General features: G+C 34.3%; 2 protein-coding genes across 2 annotated transcripts; both read left to right on the top strand.

The window, feature by feature from the left end:
- Positions 1-1,616: 1,616 nt before the first annotated feature.
- On the top strand, positions 1,617-13,554 carry LOC123657092 (voltage-dependent calcium channel gamma-4 subunit). Its single transcript, XM_045592679.1, has 5 exons — positions 1,617-1,723; positions 10,030-10,268; positions 11,530-11,622; positions 12,269-12,409; positions 12,553-13,554. The coding sequence occupies exons 1-5, from the start codon at positions 1,617-1,619 to the stop codon at positions 13,332-13,334; spliced, it is 1,362 nt and encodes a 453-aa protein (XP_045448635.1). The 3' UTR covers positions 13,335-13,554.
- Positions 13,555-13,902: 348 nt separating this feature from the next.
- Positions 13,903-21,318, top strand: LOC123657417 (protein I'm not dead yet-like). Its single transcript, XM_045592963.1, has 15 exons — positions 13,903-13,910; positions 14,075-14,210; positions 14,557-14,709; positions 15,065-15,189; positions 15,458-15,569; positions 15,740-15,830; positions 16,246-16,306; positions 17,101-17,226; positions 17,415-17,514; positions 17,721-17,830; positions 17,910-18,001; positions 18,145-18,240; positions 18,698-18,894; positions 20,713-20,865; positions 21,093-21,318. Exons 1-15 carry the CDS (start codon positions 13,903-13,905, stop codon positions 21,246-21,248), a joined length of 1,716 nt encoding a protein of 571 aa, XP_045448919.1. The 3' UTR covers positions 21,249-21,318.
- The last annotated feature ends 227 nt before the right edge of the window (positions 21,319-21,545 follow it).

Genomic DNA, 21,545 nt, shown 5'->3' with positions numbered 1-21,545 from the left:
TTCATACTACATTATGTTGTTGAGTGAAATTACTACAAACACTTAAGGATTTCTGTGCGGCTTTCTGTGGCGACCGCAACCCGCATTGGAGCAGCGTGGTGGATTAAGCTCTGATCCTTCTCCTACATGGGGAAAAGAGAATCTATGCGCAGCAGTCGAATGTTACGGGCTGTAGCGTTTTTCCCTACCGTAGAGAACAAGATATCAAATTTTTTTCGTTTTTAATACAAAATTCACATTTACAATCACAACGGTAATCTCTTCCAATTTTCACCTCTATGCTGATGATCTACAACTGTATCGACAATTTAGTGTTGCGGATGTAACGGCTGCTATTGCTCATATTAATGAAGACCTTAATCGTATTAGCTACAGGGCTGAGTGTTTTGGTCTTGTCGTCAACCCCGAAAAATCACAGGCACTGATTGTTGGTAGCCGTTGTATGCACTCTTGCCTATCTACTTATAATGTTCCTACTGTGACGTATAATGGCGTACCTATTAATTATGTCGACACGGCAAAAAATTTAGGTCTTCATTTTAGCCGCGACTTGTCTTGGTCTAAACATATCAGTGAAATCTCTAAAAAAGTACATTATTCATTTCATTCACTAAAAAATCTCCAATACTTTCTTCCCATTAAAACTAAAACTATTCTTGTTCAATCACTTTTACTTCCTCTCCTTGACTATGCTGATGCTTGTTATCTAGATGCTACTGAAGAACAACTCAATAAACTAGAGAGACTACAGAACTCATGCATTCGTTTTATTTTTGGACTTCGTAAGTTTGACCACGTCTCTAAGTTTCGAAGTGAGCTCAAATGGCTTCCCATTAGGCTTCGCAGGAATACTCATATTCTTTGTCTCCTTTATAACATTTTATTTAATCCCTTGTCACCTAATTACCTTCGCGAGCGTTTTGAATTTTTACATCCTCCTGGTTCCTCGTGCCGATCCAACGTACAACTACTGTTGCGTATTCCTTCACACTCTTCTGGTTTCTATACTAATTCCTATACTGTTCACGCAGCTAGGCTGTGGAATTCATTGCCGTCATCAATTCGCACTTGCACGTCTATATATACGTTTAAGAAAAAAATAAAAGAGCATTATCTTTCCTTATCATAATTTTAACTATGTGGGTATAATATATTTATATTTGAATATTATTATTTTGTGTGTCAGCTATATATATATTTTTTTGTATGAGTATATATGTATATAGACTGTGTGAGTATATGTTTGCGCGTGTGCATGTCCATATGTGTGTGTGTGTATATATGTATGTGTGTGTGTGCGCGCGTATATGTGTATATATATATCAATTATTTAATATTTTCTTTTGTACGTCTGTCTACCTACTTTAATTTCTGTCTGTAATCGTTCCTTTTTGGGTGTGCTGGAAGAAATCTCTCACAGGGATAAGCACACCCATTATACGTGAGTCTCCATGACAAAATATTGTGTATAATCTTGTACGTATAAAAAATTGTTAAATAAATAAATAAAATAAAATTATAATAATATTTTAACTCTTTTGACTTCATTTTTGATATGAAGATAATTCTGATTTAAACATTTTTTTTTTCAATTTTCAGTGAAAAAGAGGGAAGGTATGTGGGGCGGCGGCGCGCAATGCGTGCACGCGTCGCTCCCGCGTGGAGCACGAGCGCAGCCCGCTCCTACGCTCAGCGGCGCTATCGCTAGCCGCCGCCCGCCAAGGTACAGATCATCATTACAGCCTATACAGTCTACTACTGAAAATATGCCTCCACAAGTTTACGCCAAAAATAAAGTGAACTCATGTGTTTTGCCCATAGTCACCACGCTGGGCAGGCGGGTTGGTGACCGCAGGGCTGGCTTTGTCGCACCGAAGACGCTGCTGCCCGTCTTCGGCCTGTGTATTTCAAAGCCAGCAGTTGGATGGTTATTCCGCCACCGGTCGGCTTTTTAAGTTCCAAGGTAGTAGCGGAACTGTGTTATCCCTTAGTCGCCTCTTACGACACCCAAGGGAAGAGAGGGGGTGGCTATATTCTTTAGTACCGTAGCCACAAGGTACATAGTACATGGTACAGATATTGACGTTTATTTTTACATTACTGCTACCCACTTATGTGACATTTTTGAAGTAAAACTTCTTTACGCACGCTTGACTCGGGGAGTAATCTGGTGAATGCGTGACGAGAGCGTTACGAAAAATGTGATCGGGCGAGGCGAACAGAAGTTGAGAGGGAGATATAAGTTAGTGAAGATAGAAAGGGAGAGTTACATTTCGTAAATTTTAATTAAGTCGTGTAGTCTAAAGCATACTCGTTTTTTAACATGGAACCCTCTTCTCCACCTAAGCCTATGGGCGTACCGAGGGACGCCTCATGTCTTACTACTTTCTCCTGATGCTATAATAATTTCCGATAAAATACATGTATTAAATACATGCCATTTTTATTATTTAGACATACATATTGTTTATTTAGCAAAAGACTTTTTAACTGATTTGTAAAAAGGAGGTTCTGAATTCGATTGTATTTTTTTTTAATGTATGTTACCCCAGAACTTTTTACTGGGAGGACCGATTTTGATGATTCTTTTTTTAATCAAAAGGTGGCGCGTGTCATGTACGCTTCAGTCTGTAATATCCCACTACTGGGCATAGGCCTCTTTCCCCATGTGGAAGAAGGATCAGACCTTAATCCACCACGCTGCTCCAATGCGGGTTGGCGGATATATTCCCTACTATGAGTAACGATCGCTATCAGGTATACATGATACAACCGGGACCGACGGCTTAACGTGCTCTTCGAGGCACGGTGGGGAGACCCACAAGGACTGCACAAAAACCCAGACCACGACAAACACCTTTATGGCCAATACAAATGTTTGTCATGTGCGGGGATCGAACCCGCAACCGCCAGCGCAACAGGTACAATCCATGGCTGTAACCGTTGCGCCAACGCGGCGTCGCGTGTCATGTAGTCTAGTTTAAATTTACTTAAGATCTAACAAGTATTTATATATTTATAATATCATTCATTTAAGTATAATCATTTAGTAAATACATTGCATATTGATGATGCTATTGACGGGTGCGATCTCTGGTGCAAAGATTACCGGCTCGATATTTAACTCATTAGTCAATAATTTATGAGGCGTTATCACTAGCGTATTTCCCCGAATGATGCAGTCGGTACCGAGAATTATAATATTAATTCCCGTCACCTGTTCGACGGTAACCCGATCTCGACATATGAAACGAAAGGTACATTGCCCGCAACAATTAATTAGATATGTGTTTAACTTAGTAAGCTTTTTCCATGTAGTTTGACACGCGCTAGTTATGATTTCACAGCTGTTCGTTTGTTTACTTTTTATACAAAGGTTCTCGTCCGTCTGTCTCTCGTAGACGGGCGTTTGAATTTGGCAAAGATAATTTGATAAAATATTATCGTTGTATTCTATACAGTTCTTAAAGTTTGGCGAGATGATTCAAATCAACCTTTAAACAGATATCAGCTTAACACAGTAACATATGGCACTAAATCAGCCCCATTTTTAGCAATGATGACGCTTAAGCAGCTAGCTATTGATGAGCGTCATCGTTTTCCTACAGCAGCAAAAGCGTTAGAACAGCATTTCTATATGGATGACGCTTTATGTGGTAGTTATGACGTCATCTCAGCCACAACATTATGGCCCAACCGGTGGAAGCCTTTCGTTGCCAACAGAGTTAAGAAAATCACTGACGTCATGCCCCCCGTATCCTGGCGATATGTAAAAAGCACAGAAAACCCAGCTGACTGTGCTAGTCGTGGCATGAAAGTTGAGCAATTACAGCAGCACAATTTATGGGGGAACGGACCTACGTGGTTGTCATCATTTTCTGATTCCCATGAAAATAAAATAACTTATCAAACCGACTTAGAAACTAATGTAAAATTAATTAATACTTTACAAACAAACAGCAGTAACAATAACGAAATTGATATTATTAATTTAATAATTCACAAGCAAAGCAGTTTTACGCGAGCAACGCGCGTACTTGCATGGATATTGCGAGCGTTTTCAAACAAAAGCATTAAATTACAATATTTAACATCGACCGAATTAAGCAACGCAAAACAGAAAATTATAATGTACGTTCAAAAATCTGAATTTGAGCAAGAAATGAATGATCTTTCTAAACAAGGAAAAATTAATTCTAAGAGTAAGCTTCTCTGCTTAAATCCGTATTTAGATCAAAACGGGTTACTGCGCGTTGGAGGCAGACTCAAAAATAGCAACATCCCTTACGATACGAAGCATCCCTACATCATTCCACACAGAAGTCATCTTACTAATCTCCTGATCGATCTAGCTCACAAATCTACTTTTCACGGAGGTGCCCGCCTTACTCAGTCGTGGCTTAGACAGCAGTATTGGATCATAAGCGGAAACAAAGCAGTGAGGAATCGTTTACGTCTTTGTGTTATATGCAAGCGTCACAATCCAGATAAAAACGAACAGCTAATGGGTGACCTGCCTGAAGCAAGGACAAATTCGACGCGTCCATTTTTTCATACCGGGGTGGACTATACGGGATTCGTAGATATTAAAGCGAATAGGGGAAGAGGTATTAAAACCACTAAAGGATACGTTGCCGTGTTCATCTGTATGGTCACAAAAGCTGTACACCTTGAATTGGTCTCCGATTTATCATCATCGGCGTTTTTAGCAGCTCTACGTCGATTAGCAGCAAGAAAAGGTACCCCGCGTCATTTATACAGCGATAATGGGACCAATTTCATCGGAGCTAATAAGGTTTTAGCCAAAGAACACTTCGACTTGAAATCGACCCTATCAAATGAGTTTTTCACAGAGATCAGCGAAATGAAAATCGACTGGCATTTTAATGCCCCCTCATGGCCTAGTGCCAGCGGACTGTGGGAAGCGGCAGTGAAAAGCTTAAAGCATCACCTTCGTAGAGTGGTTGGTGACCAAAAGCTCACTTATGAGGAATTCTCTACGTTGTTAGCGCAGCTCGAAGCCTATCTCAACTCTAGACCGCTGTGCGCGATGTCAGAAGACCCAAATGACATTGATTATTTAACACCAGCTCACTTCTTGTCCAGCGGACCCTTCCTTTCAGTTATAGAGACTGAAACAGACGGCAGAACAAGATGGCAACTTACGCAAAAAATATTCAGCGATATTTGGAAAAGGTGGCGTACTGAATATTTAGTTCAACTAGCAGCTCGAAGCAAATGGCGTGAGTCGCGAGAAAACATTAAAATCGACGACATAGTATTGATACATGACGCTAATTTACCACCTGGTAAGTGGGCTCTAGGCCGAGTGATCCAATTACATCCTGGTACCGACAAATTGGTGCGAGTAGTCTCCGTCAAAACAAGAAACGGCTCGGTTATCAAAAGACCCGTCATAAAGCTGTCTATTCTACCCGTCAACATCGAACCGTCAAATAAAAGCAGCGAAATAATCGTAACTACAACTACAAACGAAATATCATCACGTAACAACAAACAAAAAACATTAAAGAAAACCTTCTACAGCCATTTTTTATCGATTCTGATGATCTTTATGTTATTTATGTCTTCAATAGCGCAAGCCAACTACAACATCACGAGATTGAGCGATAGCCAATATATCTATTTTGAAAAAATCGGAAATATGCGCGTAATACAAGATCAATGGAAGTTAGTGGCATACTACGATATGGAACCTTATCTGTACGGCACAAGGATACTTAACAATTATATTAATCACTTGCAAAGTTTATGTAAAAACTCGACTAAAAGTATACATTGTAACATAATATTACAACAGCTGATCCACGAAATCAACGAGCTCAAGTACAACGACCGCATATTACTAAGTCAGCATTTTGATAATCGTAAGCGCAAGCGCCGAGGCCTTGTCAATGGTGTCGGTTACATCGCGAATACATTGTTCGGCGTCTTAGACGAGCGTTTTGCGTCTCAGTATGAAAAAGACATTAATTTAATTCGAATCAATCAAAACCATCTAGCACAGCTGTGGAAAAATCAAACATCGATTATAGAAGCGGAAAATAACGTTTTAAAAAGGATAGAATCCACAATGGAAAGACAGTACAAGACTTTTAATCAACACCTTAACAACTTAGAAAAGGAGTCATATGATATTAAGATTAAAATGTCGGACATAGAAAATACTAATGACTTCATCATGTCCAGCATCATAGCTAACAATGTCCTGGCAAATTTGCGTAATATTCAAGATACTCTTCTAGATACCATTACTAACCTTCAACATTTTAATGTGCATCTTTTGTCACCTATTCAGATGGAAAACGAGCTAAGTATCATATCCAGCCAGATAACAAAGGATTTGTCATTACCGTTAGATAATCTCCGAAATAATTTATCCAACTTATACAGGATTTTAAAGGTCAAAGCTAGAATGACGAAACAATATTTCATTTTTGAGATCCAAATACCTCTTACAAGTAGAGACGACTACGAAATCTACAATGCCATACCTCTCTATCACCAAATCGCTAACTCATCACGTACTATGGTTAATCTTCTTCCAGTATCTGATCACATAGCAATAAATTTAAAGAAAGATACCTTCATACCGGTCACTGAGAATGACTTTAAGAACTGTATAGAATACAACGATAATATTTTATCAAATTATCTTTGCCAAATTATGCATTGATAACGTTGGTCATCGGGATGCAAAATAATTTGTCTGAACATTTTTTCTAGGTCAGCTGTAAAGGCGTATTTATATCGTCTCCATTTCAAAACCAAAATCAAAAGTTCTTGTTGTAAATTTGGGCCTCTGTATAAAACATCGTTCAGACTTACACCCGATGTCGTTTTACCCGATGCATTAAATACAACTCTAAGCGAAGTAGTAATAGAGTCGGGTCTTTCAATAGCGTGATGCGGCATATAATATAATGGTGTCATATTCGCCTTTGTTATTAAGTGCATGTGACCTAAATTGATATATTCATTAATAAACTGCTTATAATTATAAGCTAAATTTTTATTTTTGTCGAATTTACGCTCAAGCTGATAAAATTGTGCGCAGGCGGTGGGTTCAGATAATCCTAACTTCTCACCAGCGTCAGAGTGAAGTGGAAGGCGTACCACGTACTTTCCATCGGATTGGCGAGAAGTAGTTTCCTTGTATTTTTGTAGACATTGATAATCTTCGAACGACATTTCCTCATTTTCGTTAATATCTTCAATGGACCAAAATTTGTGAATGCTGTCTAAGTCAACCATGATGACATTACAGTTGTAGGATTTTACACTTCCGCACAAAATCCAGCCTAGCCGCGTTTGTTGCGCAATAGGCATGTTATCATTTTCTTTGATGATTCCTCCCATAATTATAGAAGAATAAACATCAGCGCCCAGTAATAAATCTATTGTTCTGCTACGATAAAATTCAGGGTCTGCAAGTTGTATATTTTTAATATATTCCCATGATGGTTTTGAAAATGATTTGTTAGGGAGATTGTTTACAGCGTGGCGCATGATAAATACATCTAGATTAAGCTGGTACGAGTCATGACAAGATGATAGGGTGATGTTCATAGTACCTTTGCAATTATTTTCTTTCGCTCCTACTCCTAAGATAACTCCCTTGCAGTGCTTACGAGGTAGTCCCAACCGTTGAGCGCCATTCTCGGTGATAATCGACGTTTGAGATCCCTGGTCGATAAGCGCTCGCATGGTGTGAAGAGTGCCATCAACAGCTTGGACGTTGATCAGAGCGGTTGCTAATAAAATCTCCTGAGTGTCATCTAGTGACGCAATAGAGTTAGAAACGGTGCTGTTGGACTTTGTATTCGACGTTGCAGTGTTTGCTGATGCGGCAAAGGCTTCATGAACCAAAGTATGATGATTTAATTGGCACTTATGACATCTTTTTCTTGAAAAACATTCATTACCGTTATGATTATAAAGGCAATTTTGGCATAACGATAGCTTTTGAATTGTTTGTCGCTTGATATTTGGTTGATACGCTAAAAACGTTTCGCAATATGGAATGGCGTGATCTTTATTGCAAACGGGGCATTTTGTCTTCGCTGTTGACGTTAACCTACTTTTGCTATAAAAATTATTTGATTTAAATAATTGATTTTCATTGCTTACATATGATTTAAATGTATATGGTTTTTTAAAATTTGAGGGCTGAGAAATATGTTGCGGATGCGGGATAGATTTTGAGGGATCTTGTTTTCGTTTAGAGGATTCTAGAGCGGTAAATTTGGCTCCTAAAAATTGTAATAAATCTTTTAAAACTGGTAAATCTCTCGGATGCTTGAGTGACTCGATGTAGTCGTTGTGAGTGTCCGCATCTAATTTTTGCGTGAGTATATATACGATGATAGGGTCCCAGTTCTCTATGCTGACTCCCAAGTTTTTGATAGCGTTAAGGCATTCGTTGGTGGTGTCGTGAATCCTTTTAATTGAAATTGCGGACTGTTGCTGCATAATAGGCTGGTTGAGTAGGACACTCATGTGAGAATTAAAAATTAGTTTTGTGTTGCTGTATCGGTTGTTTAGAAGATCCCAACATACTTGATAGTTATCTGTAGTTATGTGTAGATGTTGCACTAGCTTTTCTGCTTCGCCCTTTAATTTACTTTTCAAAAACTGCATTTTTTGACTATTTGATAGGGCTCGATTCGTGTGGATGGTTTCGACAAACAAGTCTTTAAAGGATAACCACTGGTGGTAGCTCCCACTAAACACAGGGATATCCATTTTCGGGGTGGTTTTCTCCCGATACAGATCAGACCACATCTTGCTGTTGATACTTTTTTTAATTTCGTTAAATTTGGATTCATAGCTGCTAAACATCTCTTCATATTCTTGATCGTCTTCGTATAATTCGCTGTCTATCTCCCAGTGCAACGCGTCAATGATGGTCCAGCGTGATTGTACCGACTTCAAAATATCTTCGTATTCCCATTTTTCTGAGACAATGTCGAGATCGATGCTGCTAATTGTACGCTGAAATGCTTTAAAATTGCTTCTTTGCCTTCTCAACATTTCCTCTAATTTGCTGCTATTACCTTGGGTTCGCGAAGTTTCTTTATCGGATGATGTCACCGGACGTGACACGCTGCCAGACGACGGTATAGCTGTAAAGCCTGGCATTTGCAACGGGGTGGCTGGCTTTAGTACGCTTTTTTCCTTAGACTCACTGGGTAAAAAGGTGAGTAAATAGCTGCGTGTGTCATTGTAAAAATCGGATGTTTTCTTATAGTAATTGCTAGTGAAATATTCGTTTGATTTGTCGCTAGAATCGCAAAGCCTCAAATGATTGTTTTGAAACTCCTGCCAATAACTCTCTAAAGTGCTGAGACGCTTTTTAATATGAGCCGGTGTCTTGCGTTCGGCACCGTCTTTTTTAAAATTAATTAAAAATTGATTCATAGCCTCCATGATCTGGGTTTGGCTAGCTAGAAGATCTTCCATTTTTATAAAAATATATAAATACTGATACTGCTGATAATAGAGAGCTGTAGACTCACCAAAGCTGCTGCTGGTTAACTTACGTGGCGGCCCTTACTGCACTCGTAAAAAAGTCACTCGCGATATAAGTCCCGCTCACGATAAGCTCGAAGGACCAAAAAGATGTATGTTACACCTGAATTGCTGCTGCTGATTATGGTAGATAAAAGATATAAAAATAAATGTTAAAATATAAATATATTTGCTAATATTTAATTGATATGAATGAGCTCACGAACGCGCTGTACGATGATGATATGTGAACGTGAACTGATGTATTTTGCTAATGAATCGTGCAACTAACGTAAACTGCTGATCGGGCGATAGGTATGTGCGGCTGAACCGTACAATCACGAAAAGGAAATAGAACTAATTGTAATAAAAGTTGGTACGTAGTTGAAGATCCATAATAACACAGGCTACTATTTACCCCAAAGATCCCACGGGATCAAAATTTACGTATTAAAAATCATGACGCTCAGCTAATGCATTTTATATTTCTCATTACAGACCCATACCTCCGTCACCAACTCTAGTAGCACAAATAGACTCATCGGTTGCATGTCTATGGTTGCTTACCCCTCTATCCGCTGGAACTGCGGTCATCGCCATCATCGTAGCAGTGACTACAAACAATTGGTTGCACATGCAAGAAAACATGTTGAACCCAGCCTTTAATGGAACCGGGAAATATGAACTGGTTGCGAAGCACACGGTGTCTGGACTATGGCGTATTTGTCATACAGATCGTAAGTGTTTTTTCTTCTACTACAATTTTTTTATAACCTTAGGGTGGCAAACAAATGTAAGGTCCGCCTTATGGTAAGTGGAAAGAAAACACCACAGGAACATGATACTACTTCTTAGATCTACTGTGATTTTCTTTAGTGTTGAAGTACTTGTATACTCGGGTTACTCCAAGTTTTAAGCAAGTTATTTTACGATTTGCTGTGCCTCAATAAAACTGTACCAAGGTACGGTTACCTTTAAGCTAATAAACTGGCTTTCTAACACAAAATACTCATACAAATATTAATTAAAAACAATCCTTACATTACTTAATTAAACTATATTTCATTAGCTTTGCTAGGTATAAATTTATTAGCCTAGTAATCAGCACTATTACAATTATTATTATTGCTGTATTCCTAGTATGCTTCTACTTCACTAGTACTGAGGTAGGGCCCAGAAGGATATATCCTGCTCAAAATCTGGAGCAACTCTATTGGAGAGGTGTCTCGATCTTACAGAGAATTACAGCTAAATAATACTGATTTCAAGCAGTAGTATCTTCCTGTAGAAAGTAAGGTGACTAGAGCTCTTAGGGAGGGGAGGGGGATAGGGTGTCAACGCGCTTGCGATGCTTCTGGTGTTGCAGGCGTCTATAAGCTACTGTAATCGCTTACCATCAGGTCAGCCATACGCTTGTTTGTAGACCTAGTTGTATAAAAAAAAAATAAAAGATGATCATTTAGTTTCTAAAAATCATTCTAATAATTATGTACTATAACAAAAAAAAATTATAATATTATTTAAAACATAGCTTTCTTAATATTGACATAAAACTCCTATTATACAATAAATACGTAAAAAAATACGTAAAAAAAATTCTGAAAAATAAATGTAGAAATTAAATTGTATAAGTCGACAATGGCAGGCGTGACTTCCGACCGTGACGTGCCCACAATAAGGACGCTTCCCTACAGGGAAAACCTATTGTCTGCAAGTCCACACACGGTCCTATACATTACATTGATAAGTGCTGTAATGTTTCCGTTACTGTTCCAGCATTTGTTACTGGTTTTCTTTGTCAAAGTAATTTTATTACGGTAAAAAGCGAGGTTTGTGACGTATGGTCTCAAATTTTAAATACTATCTCGTTTTAAATATTATGTTAGGAGTGACAACGCTAATTCTCATTTTTAATTTTTTAAATTAAACAGCAAAGATGAAAAAAGAGTGTGTGTTTTATGATTTATGTTTAAATATACTTATATCTTTTACTTTCAGCTGGCAGTACAGAATATAGATGTTTGGATATTCCTTACTTTCCCCTATCCCAGTATGCACCGGATTTGAGTGATTCAACGAATGCAATACCTTGTAAGTTTGTATGATTAATTATTTGAATATAGCCCGATTTTTATAATAAAAATATCTCAATTTTTATGGTTTCTAAAGTATAATTCTAAAGCAGGCGGGTGGGTAGTTGGGTCTTAGCATTACTAAGATTCTAATATATTCCTGTTCCAAGAGCTATTTCGTTGGCATCCTTTTAAAAAGAACCACAAATTACTTTTGAAATATTGAATTACTGAAGACTTACCATTTTGTAAATTACTCACATTAATACATGACTGTGCATGTTCTGCACGAAAGCACAAAGATAACAGATACCTTTAAAGTATTGTGGGGACTTGGGGTTATTTATGGATTATTTTTTGTAAAAAAATTCAAATTCAATATTAATTCTAATTTGTATTCCATTAACACCAAAATTAGTCGTAAAACATAGCTCTTCATATATTTTTACCTCGTAACTGCTTATTATTATCAACAAAATATTAAGACAAATGACTTCCCTTAATTCTTATATTAAAAAAAAAATAATAATAATAATTTAGTTAATGTGCCACAGCTTAAATTTCTTTTACTTCCTTTCCAGTTAATAAGAATATAGAGAAATAAAAACGTTAATATATCTTCTTATTTGTTAATTTTTTTTAATGATGATTGAAATGTTTTTCAGATATTGTAACGAGATCTGCGGTACCTCTTTTGCTAGCAGTTTTAACCCAGGCGGCGGGAGGATTGTGTTGCATGCTCGGGCATTGCGTGAAAGGGAGAAGACTTTGTACGTTCATTGCTGGCGTACTTTTTATTATATCTGGTAAGTTTCTTAAAATATATGATGATAAATTCAATCGTTTCTTTTTTTTTTAAATTGTTAATCTTAAGAAAATTATACATTGTGATAATTTTACGGATTGTGAGAACATTGTAAATAAAATTATCTTAATTTCTCTATTTCAGGTCTCATAATGTTAACTGGGATCGTCATGTACATATCTGTGTTTAAATCGCAAGTGGGCCATAAACTACGCTACATGACATTTTTTGATACGCCCCGAATGTCGTACAGTTACGGTTATTCGTTTGGTTTATACATAAGTGGATTTATTGCAGCAGAGTTGGCTGGTACCTCGGCTATATTTCTTTTTTTACAATGGTACCAGAAAGATTGGATTACAGAATTGACTGAGAAGGCTAAAGCAGATTGTCGTGCCTGGGATCGAGAATTTGCCTTTTCTGATTTTAGAGAAAGAGATTCTACACTTTTAGAAAGGCGTATGATGAAAAGAGACACTTATCCTCCAACTGGATCGTCAGCAGCTACGCCGAGGGAGCGACGAAGATTTGTCTATGATGGTGACGATATGCCACATTGCTCAATACATAAAAACAGGCGAATCAATTTAAGCTCGGCATCTTTAAAGGATTTGTCGTCTTCTACCTTGTACGGTTTCCCAGCAGGACCTCGACCGACTGCTTGTGACAATTATTTTGAAGAGTTTAAAGAAGTTCCTCAAAGTGCGAATACATTGAGCGGTCTCAGGAGTGCTTCGATATTTCAATCACAAGCTTCTGTTGCGAGTGGAAGGTTTTTAGATACCTCAGCAGTTGAACCACCTCCGTCTCGCGAAGAAGAAATGGTAACATTCGGTGCTGGGGCAAGAACAGTTATTGAAGACAAACCGCCTCGTCACGACCGCGCTGTAGGTACCGATCCTTATAGGCGGACTACACCGGTCTGATTAAGTACTCCCCGGGTTTCCCCCCCTGAAGCATATCGTTAAGTGATAACAGCGACAGTGTTTCACTTCATTTGATGTATGACGTATTATATGTAAAGTAGTCACGGAAGAATTGAATGTCGAGAAAAGTGATTTTCGAATTTATGAACTATATGTGACTTGTGTCATGGAAATTTTTTGACTGTTACATTTCCTTGAATAAATAATGCCATTTGTGTAATTGTTTTCTTATTTAAACAAACGGGGAAGAAAGTGAAAATATCTGATAGAAAAACTTAATATATTTCACGTTATTTTTATATTTTATAGTAAAATTACTAAATAATAATTTATCACTCTTTTTTGTATTAACTAATAATTGTTTTCAATTTTAACTTTGTTTTATATTGAAGTAACCTTTTTATACATAAAAATCTATCATAGAAAACCTACTTTTAATTAACTTCTAAATTCAAGCATTGACAAATAAATATGAATTTATTTTGTTACAGTAAAAAAGTGCATGTGTCAATAATAATGGATTAAGCATAAACTTTATTATTAATCTATTTATAAATTAATAAGAAAAATGGGAGCGTAAGTACAATTTTATAATTTAGTGCTTTTGATGATATAGGCCATTATTTTAATTACTGTCTCCTTATTTTTCAGACTTACGTCCTTGTTGTAAGTATATTTAGTTTTTATTGTCTGTTCAAATTTTTTTTACTATTTTTTTTAATTATTTTTTTTAAACTTAGTAAGAAAAAGGACCCTCGTACACCTGTGAAAGGAATCTTTCCAAGACTTAAGAACATTGGTTTATTACATTTTAGAGGAATTTTTGGTTTTCTGATTCCCCTAGCCCTTATCTCTTGGCAGCCACAAAAAGGAAGGGTTAGTTCACATTAAATATTAATATATATATCAATTTACTAATTTTATATTTTAATTTGTGGTACTTTGAAGAGAAAGATATTTCATTTTATTGTTTGCGCTACTTATGATAGTATTAAATTAATATTAAATATATGAAAGTAGATTCGAATACATTTTCATACGTTTTTAGTGGTGTGATTTATAAACCAACATTGATTCCAATTAAGTAAGAAAAAAACACTAACAAATTGTCTTCAACAAATATAACTGTGCTAAAATATTTCCGTTTTAAAGAGCGTTCGTAGTAGGACCGAAGTATGTTAAACATTGAAGTATACGTAAAATAACTAGCATTTTATTACAGAATGATATTACTGTGAGATGTCTCTGGATATGGATGTTTTGGTTTTTCCTGTTGCAACCAGTCAACATTCCAGTTACTGGTTTCATACCGATGTTTTTGCTTCCCATGACCGGAGTAATGTCTACAGTGGATACTTGCAAATGTTACTTTAACGTTAGTATCGAGATATATATATTTTTTTTTTGATAACACATTCTACTTGGAATCCTTATCCCTACTTAAAAAATATAAGTACGTCACTTGGATTATAGCTAATAAAAAAAATCTTGATGTACGGAGTTAATTACTAAAGGAACGTCAAGAAATATCTACATTTTTTAATATTTAGTGGTAGCAAAAAAACATAGAATTTAAAAATGACTACATTTTAACATGTCATGTATCTAACATTACAAACTTAAATAAATTGCAATCCACCTAAAATTAATAATAATATTTAATCATCTATAATGAGATGGTAAAAAGGAGACACTACTTTTTAGAGCTAAATGTTTTGAAATTCTTACAGGACAACATAGCATTACATATATTAGCTGGAATGCTGCACCTACTAATAAATAGTTGCGGCCTCGACCGTCGTATTATACTATGGTTACTATGTTCTGGTGATGCTTGTCAGTTTTCTGGAAAAAGGTATTTTTTGGCTTCCCTATAATTACAAAAAAGTGAAAACTAACATATATAATCATTTTTAAAACTAAAACGAACTAATTGTACCTAATTGTATATATCAATAACAAATTATAATCATAATAAATCACATTATTTCATGAAACGATAATTAATACTACTCTATGTGCTAGTTAAATAATAAAAATTTAAAACGCCTAAAAATAATTTCTAAAATGGTTCTATATTTTAAGAGGCTCGATGATGAAAATGTCGATATATTTTTTCACAGAATGATATTTAAAGCTAGTACTGCAGCCTTTTTTCTTTCTATGTTTTCAAATAGACTTATAATAACTTCTACTATCATACAATTTCTAACACCGGCATACATAAATTTACAGGTAACAATTTAATTATTCTTTCATTTAATTGAGTTTTAAATTATATTATAAAATAATTATTTGGAATTTCAACGTTGCTTTATCGTTTACATAAACGTTACATACTTTTTTTATGATTTAATGATACTTAAAGCTATTTTATAAATTACTAAACTTAGCAGTTTTTTTAGACTAGTACATCCAAAAATAGACAGACAGAACCAGATTACGACATTATGCGATATATTGTTTTGAACGCAGTGCAAACAGCGTCAGCTATTGGTAAGAAGTAAATTTTAAAAAACTAAAAAAAACAGTAAATATAGCATAGTAATTTCATTTACAATTGAGAAATTAGTTAATAACTTGGATTATAAAAATTTATTTGAATGTTTAGAATGTTTGTAGTTCTAAAATAGTCTACGTACTTTATCTTATAAACTAGAAAGCTATTATTATTATTTCTCAGAAAATCTATCCTTATGCAAAAAGAACATTAATTAGAGCAACAGAAAAAAAAAACCCAAAAAAAATTTTCTAAGCAAAGTATACTTTTGTTTATTTAACCTTTTTTCTCTACACGCGTAATATATTTTTAATATGCAGGATATATGTAAAAATAGCACACTTACTGTTAGTATCAGCTTGTAAGTAATATCTAAAAATATATGTAAGTTAGAAAACTATTATTCAACAGGTAGTACAGCCATCCTGCATGCGGCATTAACCGTTATAACGATGAGAGCTATTTGGTCCACGTACGTATATTTTTTATAAAATTTTAATAAAAAAAAAAACAAATTTTTGTAATTCGAATATAATCCAAGAATTTATTATTTCTTATATCTACAATGAGATAAAAACAAGAAACATTTTATTGGTAGACAAATAAGTGGTAGTAAGTTCAAAAACTAATGAATTTATTTAAAATTACCCCTGAAATATATTGTTTGACATAAATTTAGTGAATATTTTAGTATCATAAATGTGTAGAAACAGTTAATATGTTTTCATTTATAGTCAGTCAGAAATAAGTCAATAATAGATCACCGTTGCTTAATTTTTAGTTTTATTGACTTCTGACATGACGTTATTAACTCTCTTCGCGTAACAAATTTTGTTTGAGAAAATAATGATGCTTGTCATAGTTTATTTTCTATACATATGTTTGTAGTGTTTCGCGACGCATTTGTATAACGGTCACAGCACTGGCTCATAGGTATTTTCCTGGCAGTTGCGGGTTCTATCCGCGCATATGCACCGCAAACATTTGTATTGGCCATACAGAGGTTTTCCGTAGTCTAGGCGTTTGTGAATTGTGTGTGTGTCCGGACCCCCGATACATGAGTAAATCCTACAGGGGCCACCCCCTGTAAACGTGAGATGCTTATTTATTTATTTAAAACTTACAAACAAAATAACGAAATAGGGACTGTGAAAGAGATGGTTGCGTTATTTACAACTATAAGTAACCTCGTACTTGACATTTTTTTTTTTCAAATCAAAAACAAAGGTTTTACGTCTTCTGTAAGTTCTAATTTTTCTTTCGCAGACATCCTGGTTCAAGTTCAGAATACCCAGATATATTTAATTATTTACAATACACATGCTTCGCGTTTCCTGTGGCTTTTGCTATGTTTATATTTAATTTTATCTACCATATGCTGCTAATCAATTGGTAAATAACTACGTTCTATGTTTTATTTTAAAAAATTTTGATATAAAAAAAATTGTCTTAAATTAACATCTCGTCCAAAAATTGTTTTACGTAAACTAAGAAAAATGTTGTATTAAAGTACTATGATGTGAATGTCTTATTTTGATTTAAATAAGATGCATTTTTTAAACTACTTATTTTATTTACAGGGTAGTTAAGAAACCGATGAGCGGAAGCACAATGACACAAATGAGAAACTTGCTACTGACACACAAAGATGCTTTACCTCCAACAACTTTGCATGCAAAGGTTCTAAATTGTTCTGAAACTATATATTTTTTTTTTACATTAAACGTAAGGTATTTTTTTTTTATTCCACAGTGTTTGTATAAAAAATCGATTCACGAAAGAATAAATATGACTGTAAAAATATGACTGTCCACATTTCGCCGGACTTTTATACATTCAATTATAAAGTTTCTAAAGAATTTTGTTTAAATAATTTTATGTTTAAGGTTTGCACATTCTTCTATTTCGCCTTTCTGGCTGTATGTTTCTTTCGATGGAGTAGCTGGCTGAATATGGGTTGGTCTTCATTCAGGACGGTGATACCGGAAGTACCATCGTATGGACATCACAGTTATATCAAATTTGCTCTGTCTTAACTGTTCGTAAAATATTTAAAATAAAAACATTCTTTACAGGATTAAAGATGCTACGGTCGCTGCCATGTTTGTAGTGGCTTTGCATGTTATACCTAGATCTGTAACGTTTTGGAAGTATATGACAGCTAGAAGTGAGTTAAGTCATATTTTTCCAATGAATGCATTTTTCATCTATAATCACATAATTATATGATATAACTATATTGATATATCACTGTTACTTATTTATTTCGTCGTTTTTAGTAATTATAATATTTTTTATGATTACTTACAGATAGAACTGAGCTCGGGGTTCTGAAGCCGGAGTCGGCAGTTATGTGGTGGCGCTATGTCGATAAAAATACTATTTATGGGTACATTATACTAATAGGTGAATAATTATTAAATTCTCGTGTCGCGGGTTTTTGTAGTTAAATTCCTCCGAAACGGCTTGACCGATTCTCATGAAATTTTGTGTGCATATTGTGTAGGTCTGACAATCGAACAACATCTATTTTTCATCCCCCTAAATGTTAAGAGTAGTCCACCCCAATTTTTTTTAATTTTTAGATAAATTATTTATTTTTTATTTTATTATGATTTGGCGTTAAAAAATACATACAAGTCTAAATTTTCACCCTTCTACCACCATCCCATATTTTTTAATAGCGTTTAGCGGCAAGACAGCGTCCTCATTTTGCCGAGTCAGCTAGTTGTATGTAATATATAAAAATATAAAACAGTATATATAAATATACAATACATTATGAACAAAATATTTCTTTATAAAATATATAAAAAATATAATATATATGTCTATAAAAGAAAAAAATTATATTTGTTTTTAGGTGGCGGTATAGCGTTGAATAGTGCAGTACGTGTTAGTACTCTGAATGAATTGGTAACATCAAGTTATGGAAAGGGTATAACAAATTTAAGTTGGAATGCTTCTATTTTCATAGTGTGCTTAATATCAGTTTTCCTCGCGAATATTATGTCAGGGGTTGCTGCATGTTGTATCTTCTTACCCTTTGTTCTAAACATGGTAAGCATACATGACTCTTATTTTTTTTTATTTTTTTTATTTATTAAACTTTTTTGTACAACACAAAAAAAGATACATTTTAGAACGATTAAATACAAAAACAAGTAATGTATGCAAAGGCCTTATCGCTTACAGCGATCTCTTCCAGGCAACCTTTAATAAAAGTAGTATATGAAAAATATGTCGGTAATAGTACGCAATCAACAAAGCAAGTTTATTACACATAATTAAATCAATTTATAGTTCTAAACGTAGTATATAATACCTACATAAACATATGCAAACATATGTAAATACATACAAAATATATTTATACAAACATATATATATATATATATATATATATATATATATATATATATATATATATATATATATAAACAATATACCAATAGAATACATATATTTAAAACTATGTAAGAGTTAAGTAGTATTTGTGCAAATGATTCTTAAAAATATTTATAATAACTCTTAACTCTCTGACTCTGACTCTTAACTCTTTTATAATAATACAAAAATAGTATGTAATAAAAATAAATATCTTTGCTATTTTGCCCTATCAAATAATAATAATAATAATGCTTTTACTGTTTTTAATTGACTTGCCTTGTGTCTTTTGAATTGCCATGTAAATAAATATTCTGCTAATATTTATTATTTTTTTTATTGATATATATGTTTATGTGTATATCTGTATATATGTATGTGTGTGGTGTACATGTACGTATGTGAGTATAATATGTTCATGCGTATGTTACATAATATTTTTGCGCCCCATCCCACACTTATTATTTAGTCCTCTGCCCAAAGGTTGCCTGGAAGATCGCTGTATTAGCGATAAGGCCGCCTGTTGCAACTGATGCAAATTCTATTTTTATATATCATTTGTAATGCTGTTAAAACCTTGTATTGGTGAGTGAAAGTGTAAATAAATAAATAATATTTTGCATACTCAAACAACTGCGCGCTTAGCTTGCTAGTTCGTGACATCATTTCCAGTTCGGTACGCTGTCCTGTCTCTAACGACTACTTATGTTTTGTCATTTCGTAACATATTATGATACTCTATCCTAAAATTTAGTGTTTTATTGCTTATTTATTGCTTTCTCAATAACGATAACTTTTTTCAGAGACAACGAAATAAAATCATTTATTGTCGCGATATGGTACACTTTTAACATAAAAATAGCTTTCAAATATGTTTTATTCATCACCCATAAAAGATTATTTGCTTAAGATAGTAATAAAGAAGCACCTAAGCATATAATTTAAAGAAAAAAAAAATCCAAAATTGGTTTTTTATTTTTCTTGGTTTTTTGATTTTTTTTTTTGAATTTCGACGTTATGTGAAAAAAGTGTAAATGCAAAAGTTGTAGATCTTTTTATTACCTACAACTTTTCCATTTAATTTTTTTCCATAGAACTTGTAGTTTAGCCGGAAATCGAGGTAAGCGTTTTTTACCCTTAACCCCCCCCCCCCTTCCACCATTTCCCGACCGCAGATCGCCCGTAATTTAATTTTCCTTTCATTTTTGTCGTATTCTCTTGCTTTTCCAATGTGTTTCACTTTCACAATGTCACATGTTCCTTAAGGCTCACGAAATGTTTTAATACTTAAAAAAAAATTAAAAAATATAAAATAAATCTATATAAATAAAATCTATTAACTTTTGACAGAACGAAGCCTGTCCGGGCAGCTAGTATAAAATTATTTTCATCCGTCACGCATAACTGCTTCGGTGTGGAGTTCTACTCTAGTTCGGATCTCCTACTTAATATATTACTTGTACATGTCTGCCACAATCATTTCCATTACAGGCTTTAGAAGCAGCAGGTGAAATATGGCCTAAAAGATTGTATTTAGGCGCAGTTGCTGTGGGTATTGGGACGTCGATGGGATTCACATCTCCTTTTCTTTACACTCCTGCTTATTTTTGTCATTATACTGGAAAAGTGCCTATAAAAAAAATGGTGCGTTATTATTATTATGTTATAATTCTTCTCCTATATTAATTTACTTAACATTTAGAAGTACATAACCACTTTGTTTACATTTTAATTAATAATAAATGTTTGCTAAATTATTAGTATTACTAAAAAACGGATTGTATGAGACTGTTATTACTGTATTTTTTTCTTGTAATTTTGTTATAGAGCTATTTATAGTATTAATATATATTTTTTTGTTTTGCTTTCAGATCAAATATTCAATAGGCAGTGCGATTATATGCTGTATCATACTATGGCTAGCATTATGTTTTTGGGGTCCATTCGTATGGGATCCTAATAACCTTGGAGTTACTAGTTATACGTTATCCCCTTCAACTGAGTCTGTTGTAACTGATAATTCTTGATTTTAATTTTAAAACAATTTTCGTTTCTTTAATTTATTGTTCGTATTATACTAATAATAAATATAAAAATGACATTGGTTTTATTATGTTAAGAGTTTATTATCCGTACAATAAAATAAAATTGGAGTGTCTGTTTGTAATATTAAAATAACCGCTTTTTACTAAATGCATATGGATGTATATACGGTACATAATACCAAATTATTTTTTTTCAATTTTTATCTGTCTGTCTGTCTGTGTGTTTGTTCCAGCTAATCTCTGAAACAGCTGGACCGATTTAGTCGTGACTTTCACTGG

The sequence above is a fragment of the Melitaea cinxia genome, chromosome 10 (genome assembly GCF_905220565.1).
Source record: "Melitaea cinxia chromosome 10, ilMelCinx1.1, whole genome shotgun sequence".
NCBI classification, from domain to species: domain Eukaryota; kingdom Metazoa; phylum Arthropoda; class Insecta; order Lepidoptera; family Nymphalidae; genus Melitaea; species Melitaea cinxia.
Note: the sequence above shows the minus strand (reverse complement) of the source record. Positions and strands in the feature narration are given on the sequence as shown.